The 18,937-nt window shown below is 36.5% G+C and overlaps 1 protein-coding gene across 8 annotated transcripts in view; it reads right to left on the bottom strand.

The window, feature by feature from the left end:
* ZFAND6 (zinc finger AN1-type containing 6) overlaps positions 1-18,937 on the bottom strand; it is a 60,023-nt gene that overhangs the window by 10,705 nt on the left and 30,381 nt on the right. For 4 of the 8 annotated variants that reach the window (XM_012466927.2, XM_012466929.2, XM_012466926.2 and 1 more), the window contains 3 exons: positions 4,011-4,181; positions 2,695-2,803; positions 1,702-1,802 (listed from right to left, as the gene is read on the bottom strand). In XM_012466927.2, coding sequence (XP_012322350.1) covers positions 1,702-1,802; positions 2,695-2,803; positions 4,011-4,164 — 364 coding nt within the window. In that variant the 5' untranslated portion in view covers positions 4,165-4,181. Of the gene's footprint in view, positions 1-1,701; positions 1,803-2,694; positions 2,855-4,010; positions 4,182-18,937 lie in introns of all 8 variants that reach the window. The other 4 variants (XM_012466923.3, XM_012466925.3, XM_012466922.3 and 1 more) reach the window with 1 other exon arrangement.

The raw sequence follows: 18,937 nt of genomic DNA, 5'->3' as shown, positions 1-18,937 counted from the left end.
AATAGCTGACAGCCTGAATTTAAACAGTCACCAAATGAATTCACAGACAAGATGATATAGTACCATTTTTAAAAGTCTATGATTCCCAGAAATAATCCTGTTTCCTCAGTTTTTATGTGAGCTTTAAGTACAAAGAATACCTTATCAAATTCTAATTATGCAAAAGGAAGCAATTCAGTCTTGGTTCACTGTAACCTCCGCCTCCCAGTTCAAGCAATTCTCATGCCTCAGCCTTCCGAGAAGCTAGGACTACAGGTGTGTGCCACCACGCCCAGCTCATTTTTGGCATTTTTTATAGAGATGGGGTTTCGTCACATTGCCCAAGCTGGTCTTGAACTCCTGAGCTCAGGCAATCCGCCCACCTCAGCCTCCCGAAGTGCTCGGATTACAGGCATGAGCTACCATACCCAGTCTTTTCCTTATTTCTTTAAAAATATTCCTCATTTCTGCCCTTCCTTAAAATTTTTAACTAAAAAATAAAACTTATTCACTTAAAACATTTATGAATTTATAACAATATGCTAGATAGACTAGAATATTTATGTTGACCACATATTTTTTTGTTATACAAAATCTACACAAACAAGCAAACTGGGTCAAATATTTGTGGGTATCAAATAAAAGCAAGAGGAATTACGTAGCTTATTTAAACTTAATTATTTTAATTCTTGAGATCGGGCATGAGGGATTTGCTCTGGTGCCCACCCAGGCTGGAGAGCAGGGACACAATCATGGCTCACTGCAGCCTGGAATTCCTGGGCTCAAGCAATCCTCCCACCTCAGCTTCCTGAATAGTTGTGACTACAGGTATGTGCCACCTCACCCGGCTAATTTTTTGTTGTCCAGGCTAGTCTCAAACTCCCAGACTCAAGCGATCCTCCTCTCTCAGCCTCTCAAGTGGCTAGGATCATAGGCATAAGCCACTGTGCCTGGTCTAAATTAAAAATTTAGCAAACTTAAACTAGGATTGCTAGATGTATCTATTACCATCGTGTTAACACCAGGCACAATGAATTTCACTGGTAAATCATCCCACAGGCAGAATGACACACTGATCTTCATTAGGCTTATCTTTCCAGAGATCTTTCCTTGGTTATCACGTTATTTCCACACACTGATAGAACACAACTAATTAAGCCGAGGTTATTTAGCAGCCTCCAAAATGGCCTACTCTTGTTCTCTCTCCCTACTACAAACGCCTTCATACAAATTTTCAAGTCTTCCTAGATCACTCTGAGCTGCATAATGGAAATATGAAGAGCATGGGCAAGAACATGTGGCTACTGCATACACGGGGAAGAAGGGGACAACTGCCAGCCAAGACGTACACAATCTCTCAGATAATGAGTCAAAAAATGAAAGAAACAGATTCCCCTCAAACCAGCAGTCCCAGTTTTCTTAGAGAGTAGTATTTAGACAGAACCAGTCAAAATAATAAAAGAGAACGGTATAATGCTGCCACACATTCAACTGTATTTTTCAAACTAAATAAATTTTGAATTTGCAATGTTTATGCTGATAAAATTATATGTAAGTGTGAAATGGCTCCGCAACATGTTAATTAAATACTTAAGGATATAAAGTATTGTGTTCATTAGAAAAATATGTATTTTTAAGCTGGCAATATTTTATACATGCACCTAGGATAGTGTCTGGCCAAAATACTCAAATAACAAAATACATGATAGTTCATATACAAACCCTGCAGATCTTCTGTTTCAGGTACTGCTTTGTCCACAGATGTACTGTCCAACTGAGAAGAAGCTACAGACTCTGATAAAAGTGACTGATTTGATACAGGGCTAAAAAAGCAAAATATTTCATCTTTAAAAGGTGATCTCCACACATGAGTATTAACTAATGTGACATAGTAAGAGTTCAACATATCTATGTATATCATTAAGACAATAATATAGAGATACTTTTTAAAATAACTTCAACATAATCATAGAGCTTTAAAACTAGAGACCAATTTGGACCAGAATCTTCCTGTCTTGGAAACAAAGCAATAGTGCATATGTCCTTTGCACATTTCAAGTACCACATGAATTCACTAAATGAAAACTAGCATGATAAAGACATGTCTAAAGAACCCTAAGGCAAAGCTGTCGATGATATTCTGGCATAGCAAAACTGGACATCTCCTATCATGAATTGGAAAAAAGAAACCATAGTGTAGGAATTTAATATATTCGTTCCTAACAGCAGAATAAAACCCAAACAAGTATTGCTGTATGCAGCCTTCTAAATGATGTGACTTTAGAGTTTAAAAACATATATATACATATTACAATACAAACAAATATGAGTACTACATCATGATATTAAAGAAAGACAGTATGTGAGAAGACTGTATTTTTTAAATGCAAGGTAGTAATACTTGCAGAATTAAGACCTAACATTTCACTTAACATGCTTCCAAAGGACTTGAGGAGTAGGTCAGGATATATTATGAGAAAGAAGAAAGAAAAAGACGCCTGAAAAATAAATCTAAGACTTAAACGATAACCCCCAAACCCTCAATGTGAAAACAAGAAATCGCTTTTTCTAACTAGTTATAATCAGACAGATAAAATTTTAGGCCAGTTAATCTTAAAGTAGCTTTACTTAGTTTTCCTTATTAGTTAATCAAAAACAGAATGTACTCTTTAGTTTTCACTAGCATTCCCATTATAATTCGAGACTACATCTTACCTTGGCTGCATAGATGAAGATGGAGAGTCTAATGATGACTGGACTTCTGGGACACTGCCATCTGTGCATTGAACTGGTAAAGATTCAGACAGACTACTGACAGAGGTTGCTGTAACAGTATCACATTCCATATTAGTGATTCTATATGCTAAGATCTTATCTAAAAAAAAAAAACAAGATCCATTTTCCACAGAATATAGTATAGAAATTTTGTTTTAATATGTAATATGCTGGTTCATTATTTTAGATAAAAATTTTCAATGGTTTGCCAATTAAAAATATGTTAATTTTAAACCATATACAAATTGTATAAATTAATAAACTAAACTCCTACTTCTTACGACTGAGTATCATCCAAGCCCAAATTCTTTGATTCAAAAACATCATCCAAGTACTAGAGTACAAATGAGGTATTTAAATAAGATGATATAGCAATGAAGAATACAGGTTCAGAATTAAAATCTACGCTCAGGTACATTACGTTATAAATGTAGATGATGATTTAATTCAAAACAATTTATACTCATTTGATCTTAGCCTTAAGAAAATCTGGACTTTTGGTTAAATGGTTGTAGGTTTTGGCTTGAACAGAAACAGACAAGATCTCATACACAATATTAAATGAACTAAGTAATAGCCTGCACTTTCATTAACCACAAAAATCTATACATGCAGGCATTATCTCACATGAGAACTATCCTAAATGAATACGTTAAACCCTTTCCTTTTGCAAAGCTTATAACTCAGAATCCTCATGATCCTTCTTACACAACTACTGAAACAAAAGACCACCTCAATTCCAAGAATATCCTTTGGCACAAAAAGGCATAAAAAACCCTAGTGAACTGGAGTTGAACATTCCTTACTATGAGTTAATCCACTATACCGTTCCTTCCTAATGGAGTAAAGCTTCCTCTAAAGTCCACTGAGTTATCGATAACCCACTCTTTCCTTCAACAACTACTTAAGCTGTAAAAGTCACACCAGATAAAAGAACAAAAGTTCTTTCATCACTCCCTTATTTTACTTTCCAAGACAGTTATATATACTTGAGATGTCCCCTCTCTTTTAATAAGGTAATAGAGTTCCACAGCCACAGCAATAAGATTATGATATGAATTTACAGTATTTTCAATGTGACAATACTCATTCTTAACTCCTCGCTACTGATAATCACAATGTGTAATGAGAAATTTTACTGATACGAATATGGTAATAAAAGTATAATGTGAGAGCAGAAAAGGGTATTGGGTATACTGAACTATCCACTTGTACTTAAATTTTGAATACAGATGAGTTTTACCGGAATTACTTACCAGGTGGGCTTATTCTACCATTACTACTATTCTGTCTTTGAAGATGTTCTTTATAGCATACTGAACACATGCCATTTGTACGAGGGTTTCCATAAAATCCGCAGCCAGTGGAACAAAGCATAGGCACTTGGCTGTGATTAGTTTCTTGAGCCATGTTCCTCCGTTGCACACCTGAAATTTATATAGAATTAGCAAAGAACTCAGACACATAACTTCCAATCACTTATTATCCAAATCTGCTTTATGTGATAAAGAAAAAAATCCACATATACCAAACTACTCTATGTAACTGTCCCAAGACATAGGGCTAAAGGAGAGAAAAATATAAAAACCAAAGAACACACATTGAACTTTTTTATCTCCAACCCACTCTACATAAGCAGGTCTGTGCAGGCTCAGAAAGTATAAAGAACTCCTAGAGAAAGAAATCTGTTTTGAAGACTATACCCCCAGAAGGTTAAGGACAACTCATTAAGTCTAGTTCAGTTGGGACTCTCCTAGTAACAAGAAATATACACTATAAGTTTTGATGTACGTTATACTATTTAATTTCTAAGAATTTAAACCTTTGCTGGAAGTTCATGGGCTAATGTGTGTTATTTATTCTGTTTTAAAAGCATTTAACATAGTATCAGTTCTGGTGAAGATATGGAGAACTGAGCTGAATGCTTATAAAATGATAAAAATATGTTATCATTAGCAAAAAAGGTTCAATCTTTTTGGAAAGCAAGTTAGCAATTCACTTCAAGAACCTTGTAAAGAAACAAATATTGCTATCTGAACCAGTCATTTTCCTTTAAGGGTCTTCAACAAAATGACCAGAGTATAATCAGAAAAAAAATAATAAAATATAAGAGATATGCTTCACAGCACATTTATAAACTGAAAACAACATTAGGAAAATGTATATAGTTTTTTTTTAAAGCATGACACATATTAATGACAACAGTTATTCAGTCATTAAAAATGTTTTAGAATACTTTTTGGTGGGGGAGATACTGATATAAATGAAAAGGCATAATATGAAATGTGTATACAATACATTGCCAATTAGGAAAAAAGGAGCACCCATTAATCATCAAAAAGGACAGTAATGAACATACCCCAGGATGATGAAGCTAGTGCTTTTCCGTGATTTGTACCTTAACTTTTAAAATTCTCTAAAATGAAGATATTATTTGCCTAACTAGTGGAAATTTTTATTTTTTTAAGTAGTTAAAACTAAAAATACAAATATTAAAAACTAACAGGACAGAAGCATTAGTCAGACAGGCAAGTGATGCTGAGACTGAAACTGTTTGGGAAGCACATGAAAGCAATAATCAATTACAACAGATGGAGAACCCCATGTGCTATTTCTCCCAAAAAGCAACTGGTTCTTTGGCATGAATAACATGACAGAAGGTACTAACGGGCCCTCTTTCTTATTAAAAAACAACAATCTCCTAAGTGAAGGTTACTCCGAAATGGGTGTATATGTAAACAGACTCATTACAGATGAGTCTATTTTCAAAGATCATGAACAAGAGACTAACCAAAGAAGGAAAATGTTTTACCACTGAATTTCCTTGAACTGGTAAACACCCAAGGGAAGCATTCAGTTTACTGTCACCAACTACGTTTCTCTTCCCCTACGTTATCTGAAAACTGTTGAGGGGTAGTGAAGATTTATACATATTTCAAAACCAACAGCAATAATGCATTTGACTGAACTACAAAACAAGGCAGCAGGCTTAGCGTTTGCCGTTTAAAAAAAAAAAAGTCCTAAAACTGTTGAGGATATTTAGACCTTTAGCCTATGAATACAATTTGGGATTTTGGCAAGCATCTTTCTTATTCCATTTTAATAAATGCTACTTCAGAACCCTCTCTCCTCTACAGCCCTGTTAAAAGTGTGTATACACACACACACACACACAAACACACACACACACTCCAAAATAAAAAATAACAATGCCAGACAGTCTGGCATTCAAATGACAGTATAGAAAAGCTAATGTCAAATATTTTGGGGTTTTTTTCCCCATTTTTGCCTATTTTGTGAAGAATACTGATCTGCAGTGTTCTTTTATGTTTATCTGGTTTTGGTATCAGGGTAATTGTTCAAGGTCATGTAGCTAATAAGTGATGGAGTTGGGATATATATATCTATATCTATAGATAGATAGATATATGAAATGTATATTCAATTCAATACCTGGATTGAACCCCAGCTCCATCACTTATTAATACGTCAATGATTCTCAAAGTATGGTTCATGTACCCCATAGAGGTCAAAATTGTTTTCAGAATACTATTAGTGAGTTATTTGCCTTTTTCACCATATGGACATGAGCACAAATGCTGCTAAAGCAGCTGTGGGAAATAAAAAAGAGCTGAAGCCTTATCAAGGAGCCAAATCAAAGCAATGGCACCCAACTGCACTAGTAGTCATATTCTTCATCACCACGCTCTCACAGCAAAAATTATTAATTTTGCTAAATCTCAACCCTGAATACACATCTTGTTAACATTTTGCATGAGAAACTGGGAAGCATGCACGAAACACTCCTGTTGAGTAAAGAAGTATGACGACGGAAAGAAAAAGCACTGTACAATTGTTTGAGTTGTGAGGTGACTGAATTGCCTTTTTCATGGAACATGTTTTTTATCTGAAAGAATGAGTAATAAACTGGTTAAGACCTGAGTATTCAGTAGACATTCTGAAAATGAACAAAGTGCACCTATCACTTCAAACATCTAACAGTATTTGTTATCAAAGACAACAGTCAAGTGAAAAAAAAAAACCTTGACAAGCATTTCCAATATTCTCAGTTTCTGATAAGATTCATGGTGATATTAATGAAATGTGATTAGTTGATACTATATCAATATTTGAAATATCATCATAAGAGAGTGAATCAGTATTTTCTAAGTAACCAATGTTGGTTGCTTATAAGAAATAGTAAGAAATTACTCATGAACAAAAGATACATTCAAAGAGAAAGGCCAATGAATTTTAATGTAACAGGACAAAAACTTTTATATCAGAGGTTTCCAATCTTTTGGCTTCCCTGGACCACACTGGAAGAAGAATTGTCTTAGGCCACATATAAAATACACTAATACTAACAACAGCCAATGAGCTAAAACAAAAACAAAAAAACCAATGTTTTAAGAAAGTTTATGAATTTATGTTTGGCCACAGATTGAACAAGCTTGTTTTGTATGGTTTCAATTTCACACTGCAACTATACTTTAAGAAACCATCAACTGTCAAGTTTTGGTGTAATATCAAAGAACTTCTATTATCTGAAAATGTTATTAAAATACTCTTTCCAAATATTTATGAGCCCAGATTTTCTTTACAACACCGTAACAGACTGCATGCCAAAGCAACTACTAGAATCTTGCTATTAAGGCAGACTTTTAAAAAAATCTGCAAAAATGCGTTAACAATGCCACTCTTCTCATTAAAAAATACGGGGGAGAGGAAAGTGGTTACTTTTCATAAAATATTTAAAAATAAACTAGTATTTAAACAATTTTCTCAGCTTTAATTTTTAATAAGATGAATTTCACCAAGATACAACTCTCATACACAAAAGCCCTTTGGGGTATTTACACCAAAATTTTGAGAATCCACTGCTTCTAAATGTGCACTCTCAATACAGACAGTTTGCCCCTCAAGGGGGAACACTGATTTTTGGAGGAAAGGGGCAGAAAAACTTACTCTTGTATAAAACACAGATACACATAAAATACATAAACAGACCTGCAGTATCTCAGTATCTCTCTGGAGTTAAAATTTTCTGGAGGTGGGGGCCACCTTAGAAAAAAAAAATCTAAAAAGCCTCCTTAGGGAAGAAATAGAGAAAAAAGACTGAGGAACTCAGGTCTAAACCCACCAATTATGCTACACCACCAATTAACAACATTAAAGTGTAAGAGAGGAATTAAAGTAACTTTCCCAATGATACTGATAAATATATGGCTGGCAACCAGACAGTAAAAGAGATAAATAATCTATTTCTAAAAAACCTCAAAAGTCATAGATGAAAGTACAATATGACCACTAAGCTTTTCATCACAATTACTTCAAAACAGTAAGATTTAACTTTGAAAACATGTAACACCATACCAATTTTCCCAAGGCAAACTGCCTGCACAGCATCAAATTAACCATGATTTTCGTAACTCAAGAGGCACAATGGATTTCTCACACATTTCTTTAAAAAAAAAAAAAACAAAAACCTTATTTATTAATTGTTAGGCCATAAAATGTACCTTTACATGAAGAGTCAGAAAGACTGAAAAAGACTAAAAACCATAAAAGGGTTAGTTCATCTGAATGTATAATGGCATAAATGGGGTAGCTACAAAGAAACTGGAAGTCCTGCCTCCCTCCATTTGCTACTATACTTTTTTGGGGCAATCAGTCTGGCATTCAAATGATCAGGGAGGAAAAGGGATAAGAGGAGAGAGGGCAGAACAATTCCTTAACTGCTGCATTGTGGAATTATAAAACCACAAATCCAAAGAGACAGAGATTGTAAAAATGATTAGCATGGTATAATAAATTTTTATTTAATTTTCTGGTAAATATCTATCAGATATTTTTAAAATGATTAGCATGGTATAATAAATAAAAGTCTATGAGTTGGAGAGAATTCATAAAATATGACTTCATGACATTCATAGTCAAATCCCCAACCTATTATTCCCTCTAACATCCCAGACAATACTTAACAGTTATTGAGAGTTTACTATATGCCAGGAACTGTTTTTATTATTTACATTTCATTTAATTCTCTAAAGAATCCTATGATATTGGTGCTATTGATATCCCTATTTAAAAAAAAAAAAAAAGATACTCAAAAAGACTTAGTAACTGGCCCAAGTTCCCCTATCTGGTAAGCTGCTAAGTCAGTGTCTTTTGATTTATCAAAAAAAAAAAAAAAAAAAAGAGAGAGCGAGAACTATCAAAGTCTACCATATCCCTGAAAACCTTTAATTTTCTGAGCATTCATTAATTCTTACTACTTCCCTTTAAGTATATATTCCATTCATTTATTCAATCTTAACATATTATGCAGCTTTTAATTAGCTATAACCATGCTCTTGAAAAAATGTTTCCTTTACATCTTTTTACCTAAGAAGTTCTTAGCAGGATAAAAAATTCAAGATTAAATGCTTTAAGACTGTAAAGAAAATTCATGACCAATTACTAAAATTCTGACAAAAGAATAGTAATGAATGCAACATAAACTCAATTATAACAGCACATACATGTCAATTAAACCTAGTTTCCTGTGCTTCCTTCCCTAAAGGTAAGTCGCCGTGTTCCAATAATTTTTATTTTGAAATGTCTCATGCTCTTTTATTTTCCAACCCAAATGTGGTTCTCGCTGCTTCATACCTGGGTTATTTTTAACAGTTTACTACCCCTCCTCCTAATCCATTTATTAAAATTCTCCTAAAACTCCCAGTTCTCATCAATTACTTCTGTTTTGTGTAATAATTGTCCCAGAAAGGAGTACTCAACCTAGCATTCATGCTCTACATAATTTAACCCAAGCAGCCTAATTTCCCTAGAAAGTATGGTGTATGAAAACAGAATGGGCTTGGAGTCACTTCGGCAGCAGCTGGAATCCCAGCTTTGCCATTTCATTACCTGTAAAAGCTTGGACATGTTACTAAATTTCCCTGGTTTCAAGAGGACATAGTGCAATATTCATAATTTATATAATGAAATAGTTATTCAGCAAGAATGACCAATAGCCTAAGGCAGTTATAAAATGTATACTTTTTTCATTTCATTTTTTTCTCCCTCCTTTCAAAAGAAATACGGAGTAAATATAATTTATAATGAAGAATTTGTCCAGAAATTGTGAACTAGCAAACTTGAGTTAAATCTGACCCATAGCTATATCTGATTGGCCAGTAACTATTACTTTTTAAAAAATTACTTGTCAGCATTCAAAACTTGGGGAGTATCACATAATTCCAGATTTCTTCTGTTGAAAATAGGAAGCTCCTGCAATACTGGACTCATGTTCCCCAAATTAAAACCTAGGGCCCTATTAGGCAGAGCGTGTACTCCCCACTCAAGACCACCTTCAATTTTAGTTATCTGACTGATCTTATAAGCAATCTTGTAAGATAAATTGAAATTGGCCTTTTCAATTTGGGATCTTCACTAACAATTTCAAGAGAAGAAAAAAATACACATAACATGTCTAGTTAAATAAGAATGCACATTAAACTTTCAACTAGTAGAGCAACACAAAGTGGTAAGATAAGCTCCTGCCACTCTGCCTATTTTTAATCACTGGAAAACTAAAAACTAAGAATAGGTGAATTCTCTTTGCAATTGTATCAAATGGATCCCAGAAGACAGCAAAATAGGATTTATGGTACACTATAATTTTTTTTATTAACTGATCAAAAGAGGAATTACCTAACTTGGCATAGGTGCCTGAGATTAGTGTTTCCCGGCTGCATGCAGTAATTCCAAGAGTTCTGAGTCTTTGTATCTCCAACTATTATATGGGTAATAAACAGACATGAGGGATGATAAGGGGCAGCAGGAAACTTTTTGCATCGATGATAAAAAAAAAATTCATCCCCGGGCACCATGGCTCATGTCTGTAATCCCAGCACTTTGGGAGGCTAAGGCAGGCAGATCACGAGGTCAAGAGATCCAGGCCATCCTGGCCAACATGGTGAAATCCCGTCTCTACTAAAAATATACAAAAATCTGGCCAGGCGCGGTGGCTCACGCCTATAATCCCAGCACTTTGGGAGGCCGAGGTGGGCGGATCATGAGGTCAAGAGATAAGAGAGTATTCTGCCCAACATGGTGAAACCCCATCGCTACTAAAAATACAAAAGTTAAAGGCGTGGTGGCGTGCACCTGTAATCCCAGCTACTGCAGAGGCTGAGGCAGGAGAATCACTTGAACCCGGGAGGTGGAAGTTGCAGTGAGCTGAGATCGTGCCACCGCACTCCAGCCTGGCAACAGAGCAAGATTCTATCTCAAAAAAGAAAAAAAATAGCCAGGCATGGTGGCATGTGCCTGCAGTCCCAACTATTCAGGAGGCGGAGGTTGCAGTGAGCCGAGATCGCACCACTGCACTCCAGCCTGACAACAGAGCAAGATTCCGTCTGAAAAAAAAAAACAACAGAAAGAAAGAAAATCCGGCAGGGCACAGTGGCTCATGCCTGTAATCCCAGCGCTTTGGAGGGCCAAGGTGGGCAGATCACGAGGTCCAGAGTTCGAGACCAGCCTGACCAACATGGTGGAACCCCAACTCTACTAAAAATACAAAAATTAGCCGGGCGTGGTGGCACATGTCTGTAATCCCAGCTACTTGGGAGACTGAGGCAGGGAAATTGCTTGAACCCTAGAGGCAGAGGTTGCAGTGAGCTGAGATCGCATCACTATACTCCAGCCTGGGTGACAGGGTGAGACTCTGTCTCGGAAAAAAAAATCCAGGAATGATCGTAAAGCCAACAGATCAGAAGGTATAACCTGATACAAAACACTTGGGATGAATGCTATTCACTCTGATAAACGTATAGAGATTTTGGACTACTGTACAGACTGTGCTTTGTAGTTTCTCTGCATAGCAGTTTTTTGTTTTGGTTTTGTTTTTTTTGAGACAGAGTTTCGTTCTTGTTGCCTAGGATGAAGTGCATAATCTCGGCTCACTGCAATTTCTGCCTCCCAGGTTCAAGTGATTCTCCTGCCTCAGCCTCCCATGTAGCTGGGAATACAGGCATGCGCCACCATGCCCAGCTAAGTTTTATATTTTTAGGAGAGATAGGGTTTCACCAAGTTGGCCAGGGTGGTCTCGAACCCCTGACCTCAGGTGATCCACCTGCCTCAGCCTCCCAAAGTGCTGGGATTACAGGTGTGTCAACACACCTAGCCTGTATAGCAGTTTTTTTCCAGATTTCTTCTGTGAAAAATAGGAAGATCTGACAATACTGGACTCACGTTCCCAAAATTAAAACTCATCAGCTAAGGCCCTATTAGGCAGAGCCTGCACTCTCCAATTCAAGACCACCTTCAATTTTAGCTACCTGACTGATCTTATAAGCAATCTTTTTGGCCTTTTCAATTTGGGATCTTCACTATTAATTTCAAGAGAAGAAAAAAATACACATCTAGTTAAATAAGAATGCACATTGAACTCTGAACTAGTACCATAGCACAGAGTGGTAAGATGAGCCCTTCCCACTTATAAGAAAACTTTATAAGACACTCATGAGAAAAATTTCCTTATAGCAATATAATGTATTACTATATACTTATCCTGTATTGCTATAAATTTATACTGGAATGATAAACCTCACCAAGAGGCCACTGTATTGTTTGCATCTGAAGATAAATTCTAAAAAACTTACTGGCATTCCCACCTTAGGTGACCACCTGTGACTCCACTAACCTCAGACTGAAAATACAGTACTCCTGGTCCTGCACCGTCGCTCATCCCTGTAATCCCAGCACTTTGGGAGGCCGACGGGAGGGGAGAGGAGGGGATTTTGATTGGAATTGTGTTGAATCTACAAACGTGCCAATACTACTTGATATCTCTCAGTTTATTTAGTTCTCCTTTAGGTTCGTAATAACGTTTTATAGTGTTCTGTGACGAGATCTTGCATATCTTTTAGATATTCCTAGGTATTTGTTTAAAAATCTACTATATATGGTGTGTCTTATTTTTAAATCTCATTTTCTGTTTGTTGCCAGCCTCCAAGGTGGCCTGCCCCAATTCCCTGAGCTTCCGAGTAGTCAGGCCTCATGCAGTTCCTTCCCACACTGTATCACTGTTGGTCTGGGAGATCAACAAAATACCATGGAAGTAATAGCATGCCTTCCAAGTCTAGGTGATAAGAGACACGGTTTTTCCTGCTTTGCTTTCTCTCTTGGTAACTCACTCTGGAGAAGCTGACAGCAATGTCATAAAGAAAGGCTCATGTGATGAGTAGCTGAGGTCTCTGGCCAACAGCTATATGAGTGAAACAGGAAGCTGATCTTCTCTAGCCCTGATCAAGTCGTTGGATGACTGCAGCGTTGGCTGACATGTGAACTGCAACCTTGTGAAACACCCTGAGCCAAAACCATACAGCTGAGGCACTTCTATATTCCCAACAGAAACTGCATGAGATAATAAATACTTGTTGTTTACGCCAATGAATTTTGGGTTAATTTCATATGCAGCAATTGATAACAGTTTCTAGTACATATGCCTCCCTGCTTCTTGCCCCCGTATAGTTCATTTTCAACATAGCAGCCAGTGATCCTGTTAAAATCTAAACCAATCACAATGCTTGCTTACCCAAAATCCTCCAGTGGCTTCCCAACTTAAAAAGCATTAGAAGCCAAATTATTTACCACGACTTAAAGGCTCTTCATGATCTGGTCCCCCATTATATGACATCCTCTCTTTTACTCCTCTTCCTACCATACACACTGCCAGGTATGAGAGGTATTTTCCTGTCTGAGGTCTTTGTACTTGCTATTCCTTCTACTTTCCAGAAATCCTTATAACTAGGTTCTTCACCTCCTTCAGGTCTCTGCTCAGATGTTACCTTTTTCCCTTGCCACCTTATTTAAAATTGTCCCCAGCATCAATTCCAGTTTTATTTTTCCTCAATGTCCTTATCCTAATCTTAATTTTATTTTGTGTCTTCCCTTTGCTAAAATGTTACCTCTGTAATGGCAGGGATTTTGTCGATTTTGCTGACTGATGCTTTGACTAATGCTTGGTGAATGGTCGGCATTCAATATTGATTGAATGTTCAATGAAGCTGCCCTGCCACCTTACCTGCACACCACCACTAGTAGCCAAGGCTTTATCACAAGGCAAAAAACTTTAGAAAGGCTCCTTTTAAAGAAATTGAATTTTGCTATTTAAGACGAGATCTAGGTCTGTCAGCAAGGTCTGCTTCCTATGACTATAATTTGTGCACTAAACAAAGACGCCCGTGGGCGCCGTGGCTCATGCCTGTAATCCCAGCACTTTGGGAGGCCGAGGCAGGCAGATTGAGGTCAGGAGTTTGAGACCAGCCTAGTCAACATGGTGAAACCCTGTCTCTACCAAAAATACAAAAATTAGCCAGGCGTGGTGGCACATGCCTGTAATCTCAGCTACTCAGGAGGCTGAGGCAGGAGAAGTGCTTGAACCCAGGAGGTGGAGGTTGCAGTGAGCCAAGATCACACCACTGTACTCCAGCCTGGGTGACAGAGCAAGACTCCAAAAAGAGAAAATAAAACGAATTATTTTTATTAAATCTTATTGCAGAGATTTTGGGCACATAGCTCTTAATCAGTCTCCCATTTCAGGAAAAAGGGCTACTGAGGAAAAAGATAACACAAATTCGGAGGAAAACAACTGACAGTTACTATTAATAATCAACATTGTCCTTCAATATGAATTAAAATGTGAATAACAAGCAAATAGTAAAGTTTCTAAGAACAAAGAGCCTATGACATGAGAGCAAAAAAACACATTTAACACACAGAAAAATGATTTAGTTTTTTCAGAGTTATATTCCCAGCACTCTAGATTAGGACTGGCAAATTTTTTCTCTAGAGTACCAGATAGTAAATATTTTAGGCTTTGTGGGCCATACAGTCTGTCACAACTACTCAATTCCGCCTTAATAGTAAAAAAGTAAACAAAGAGGCATGGCTGTGTTTCAATAAAACTTTTATTTATAATAAGGGGTGACTGGAAAGGATTTGGTGAGTGGGCCATAGTTGGCCAATTCCTGCTCTAGATTAATACCAGGCACATAGGAGGTACTCAAATACATGCTGGAAGAATAAATCATTTCACAACTATTTTGGTTAGAAATATTATCAGGAAAGACATAGCAAAATTCTGTGACTGTAAGTCAGTTTTACTTTCTTAAGTCATGGCTCTTTGTTCAAGTATATATTGATAAATTTACTGGTCATACTATCACTCCACTAACTATTAAGTACTATAAAAGACATTTAGGACACACAGTTCTGCTCTCAAGGATCAATGTAGGTATATGAACAGAAATATTAACGTCTGATTTTCATGTATCTGCACAAACATCACATCTAACTTCAAAATTACAACTTCATTAGCCACGAAACCACAAAATGCTAAGAAGCACCAAAAGCACGAAGTTTTAGAATATACCACTCTCACTTCATAGAGTATACCAAAATGGATGCCAGAAATGATTGCGAGGTATTTCAGAAAATGATTTTCTTTCCCTTGTAACACACCTTGTGGAGATGACTAAGAAATGCATCATGAATGGAAGTATGACTATAAATCACTGCAAAACAACAGCTATAACAGGACAAATAGACGTGTAGTAAAAAGAAAAAAGAACTAACTCATCTTCAAGGTGGTTGTGATTCTGCCACTTCCTACTTAGATAAATGGTTGGCCCTAAAGTACTTCATCTAAGATAGGTATTATGATGCCTGTCCTTTCTAACTCATAGGATTTTGAGGGGTCAAATGGGACAGTGCTTGTGAAAATATTCTTTTAACCCATAAGTTGCAATATAAAGCTCAGTTCAGAATTGGGTAGCTTATTTAAGTCACATATCTACAGTTCATCATGAGAGAGAAAGCTGCAAACTGTCAGGTATTTAATAGTAGCTGCAGTCATAAATCCAAGACTCCTTATTTACCCACAGCTCACAAAGGGCAGGTTCACAAAAGTCCTCCTTGCCACAGAGACAGTAATCATCTGTTAGGAGATCTGTGAGTAGGCCTCACTTCCACCTGAGATGACATTGCTTTTTTATTAAAAGTGTGCTGGAATAGTTTCTAATATCCTCCTCTCAAAAGTTTGTAAAATGATATATCAATTATTCTGGATAATTGGCAACAGAAATTTACCATGGGCTTATGCTCGGTATTTATAATTCTAAAGCAGGGATAAAAGCAAGTATGTGGTCTAGCACGGGAGACTTCTGTGTGCCTAGAATATAGGACAGTGGGAAATGATCTTAGACACAGAATAAGGCCACATCACAAAAGCTGTGTATCCATGCTAAGGAGTCTGAACTTAAACTCTTGGGCAACAGGGAATCCTATCACCTCAGAATGAAAAGGGAAGCTTCACAAGTGCTGTTCATGAAACACTATAGTTTTTTATATACTTTAAATTGATCTGAAAAGAATTCAAGATGTTTTTTAAATGCATGCTGTATGATAATATTAAAAGCAAGCAAAAATAGTCAATCCAAGGAAAAATGGTTTAAAAAAAAGTTAGAAATACTGTCAATAAATAAAATGTATGTCCATAAGGGCCTATTTGCTAATTAGAAGCCATTCATTTGACTATTCTTTCAGGTAACTAATGCAAAGAATATGACTACTTAGGAAAAACAAAATCAATGACTCCAGAAAAGTACAATGAAATCTTGCCCCAGATAATATAAGAACATTTCATCTATAGTTTATTTACAAGTAAAACACAACATGACATGGGCGATAGTAACTGTAAAGTAAAATATAAGTTTCTGGGTTTTAGTTCTAATATAAATCAGTAGTCTCATGGCCAACTTCAGTTAATAGCCAGTCTTCATGGAGCCAAAGATAAAAATAAAATCTGGCCAGGGGCAGTGGCTCACATGTGTAATCCCAATATTCTGGGAGGACAAGGCAAGAGGACTGCTTGAGGTGCGGAGTTCAAGACCAGCCTGGGCAACATAGTGAGCTCCTCATCTCTACAAAAAATTAAAAAATTGTCTGGGTGTGGTGGTGCACACCTGTGGTCCGAGCTACTCAGGAGGCTAAGGTGGGAGTATCGCTTGAGCTTAAGAAATTGAGACTTCAAAAAAAAAAAAAAAGAAATTGAGACTGCAGTGAGCTGAGATCGCACCACTGCAACCCTGTATTAAGTGTCAGAGCAAGACTCTATCTCTTAAAAAAAAATACTAATAATGATGAACTTATCATTCAGGCTTATCATCTAGGCAATCCTTTATAAAATTTATTCCTCTTAGTGTGCTTTTGATTTTTCAAGGGTTGCTGAGGCAGAATAAAAGCGTAGGGAGAAAGCAGAATGGGTTACAAATCTCTGCTTCAAATAGAATAGTTTGTTTTTGGTATTTTTACATATCTGGTTTCTGTAAAAGATTTCAATTAAATAAAGGGGTTCAAATGGCTAAAAAAATCCAGACACTCTATTCTAGGTTCTTGATTAAGAGCAAATTCAGCAATGTTCAACAGTAAGTCAATCTAAGGTAGGGCTGATAGACTGTATCGTGAACACTTTAGAGCATAGCTAGGCCGCTAGTTATGAGAGTTAAAATTCAGTTACACAATTACCACACTCTGAATTGAGATGTTCTGAGTGAATATCCCCAAGTACCAATTTATCCAACTAAGTTCTCCAGATTTTTTCCCTAAATTAAAAAAATCAGGTTGGAAAAACTATATAATTAGGTATGTATTAGAGTAAGCACTCAGTGAAAACGTCAACTCATTATTATGTACTAGGCCCTGAACCACGCACTTTATACAGATTATCTGACTTAGTTCTCACCAAATCTGTATGAGGGAGGTAACGTTATCACACATGCTCCTTTCTAATTAGTTAAAGAAATTGAAGTCACACATGCCATTCACTGCCTCCCTGCTAACATTCCCTTCTAAGACAATCTGTATACTGTAACTCAGCTCTTGCTGCCCTTTTAGTACCATGGATAAACCCTCCAGACAAGCTAATTAGACCTGGATGAATACTGACCCAATGAACCTATCTAAAGTCATGGGTTGGGGTGGGGAAGAGACAGAATAGCACACACATAAAAAGTACCAAGGCTACATACTTGCAATTCAATTCCATATGATTTTCCAATGATTTTTAAAATAATCCTTTTTTCTTTCTTTAGTTAAAATGCATTTCTGTTTCCATATGTTCTGGTCCCTGATTAGAATCCAGTGAACAGTGATTTCTTTTAGAACACAACATTAATACTTTGTTCCTATCCTTTGGTATCTCCCCTAACACCTACACTATTTCTAAGCACAAAGTAAAAATGATTATCAGTGCTGAAATCTAGACTTAACCTTTAGTGGAATCATCTCAAACAGATCAATTTCTCCCACAATAAAACCACTGACTGAAACCTAGTCCTTCCTGAAAGACTAAATTAATCTACCACCCATAACATTGCCAGTCTTCAAAGGTGCTTCTACATTAGAAAAAACTCTGCAAGCATCTAAATGTAAAAACTAGTTTTCATTTCCATATCACATATAAACAGATGGCTCACTTTAATCCGAGAAGTAGTCACTGACAGACTTCAATGTTTGCAACACTGCTTGACTCACCTGTCAATACCTTTATTTAAAAATAACTACCAGGTTGGGCAGGGGGGCTCACACTTTTAATCCCAGCACTTTGGCAGGCCAAGATAGGTGGATCACCCGAGATCGGGAGTTCAAGGCCAACCTGACCAACATGGTAAAACCCTATCTCTACTAAAAATACCAAATTAGTTGGGCATGGTGGTGCACGCCTGTAATCCCAGCTATTTGGGAGGCTGAGGCAGGAGAATCATGCCACTGCACTTCAGCCTCAGCAACAAGAGTGAAACTTCATCTCAAAAATAAAAATAAAAAATAAAAATAACTACCCTATAATGAATTTTATAAATTGTTTAAAAATCACTTTACATAAAACCCAGAGAAAATATACCTAATCTTCACCAAGATTCTTGAAGAAATGTTTTTTGCTTCCTCTTCTCTTTTTTTGTGGAGTTATATCTGATACAAGAGCCAATCTTTCATGTTCCAGACAAACAGAATTGTGTCATCAATAAATGTCATGTTTAATGCAAATACACTACCTAGTAAAACCAACTATCTAGAACAGTGTTGTCCAATCTAGCAGCTATCAGCCACATGTGGCTACTGAGAATGTGAAATAAGG

Source organism: Aotus nancymaae, unplaced genomic scaffold (genome assembly GCF_030222135.1).
Source record: "Aotus nancymaae isolate 86718 unplaced genomic scaffold, 86718_ANA_hifiasm-v0.15.2.pri h1tg000064l_0, whole genome shotgun sequence".
In the NCBI taxonomy this organism is placed as follows: Eukaryota; Metazoa; Chordata; class Mammalia; order Primates; family Aotidae; genus Aotus; species Aotus nancymaae.
This window is presented reverse-complemented; position numbering and strand designations above follow the sequence as displayed.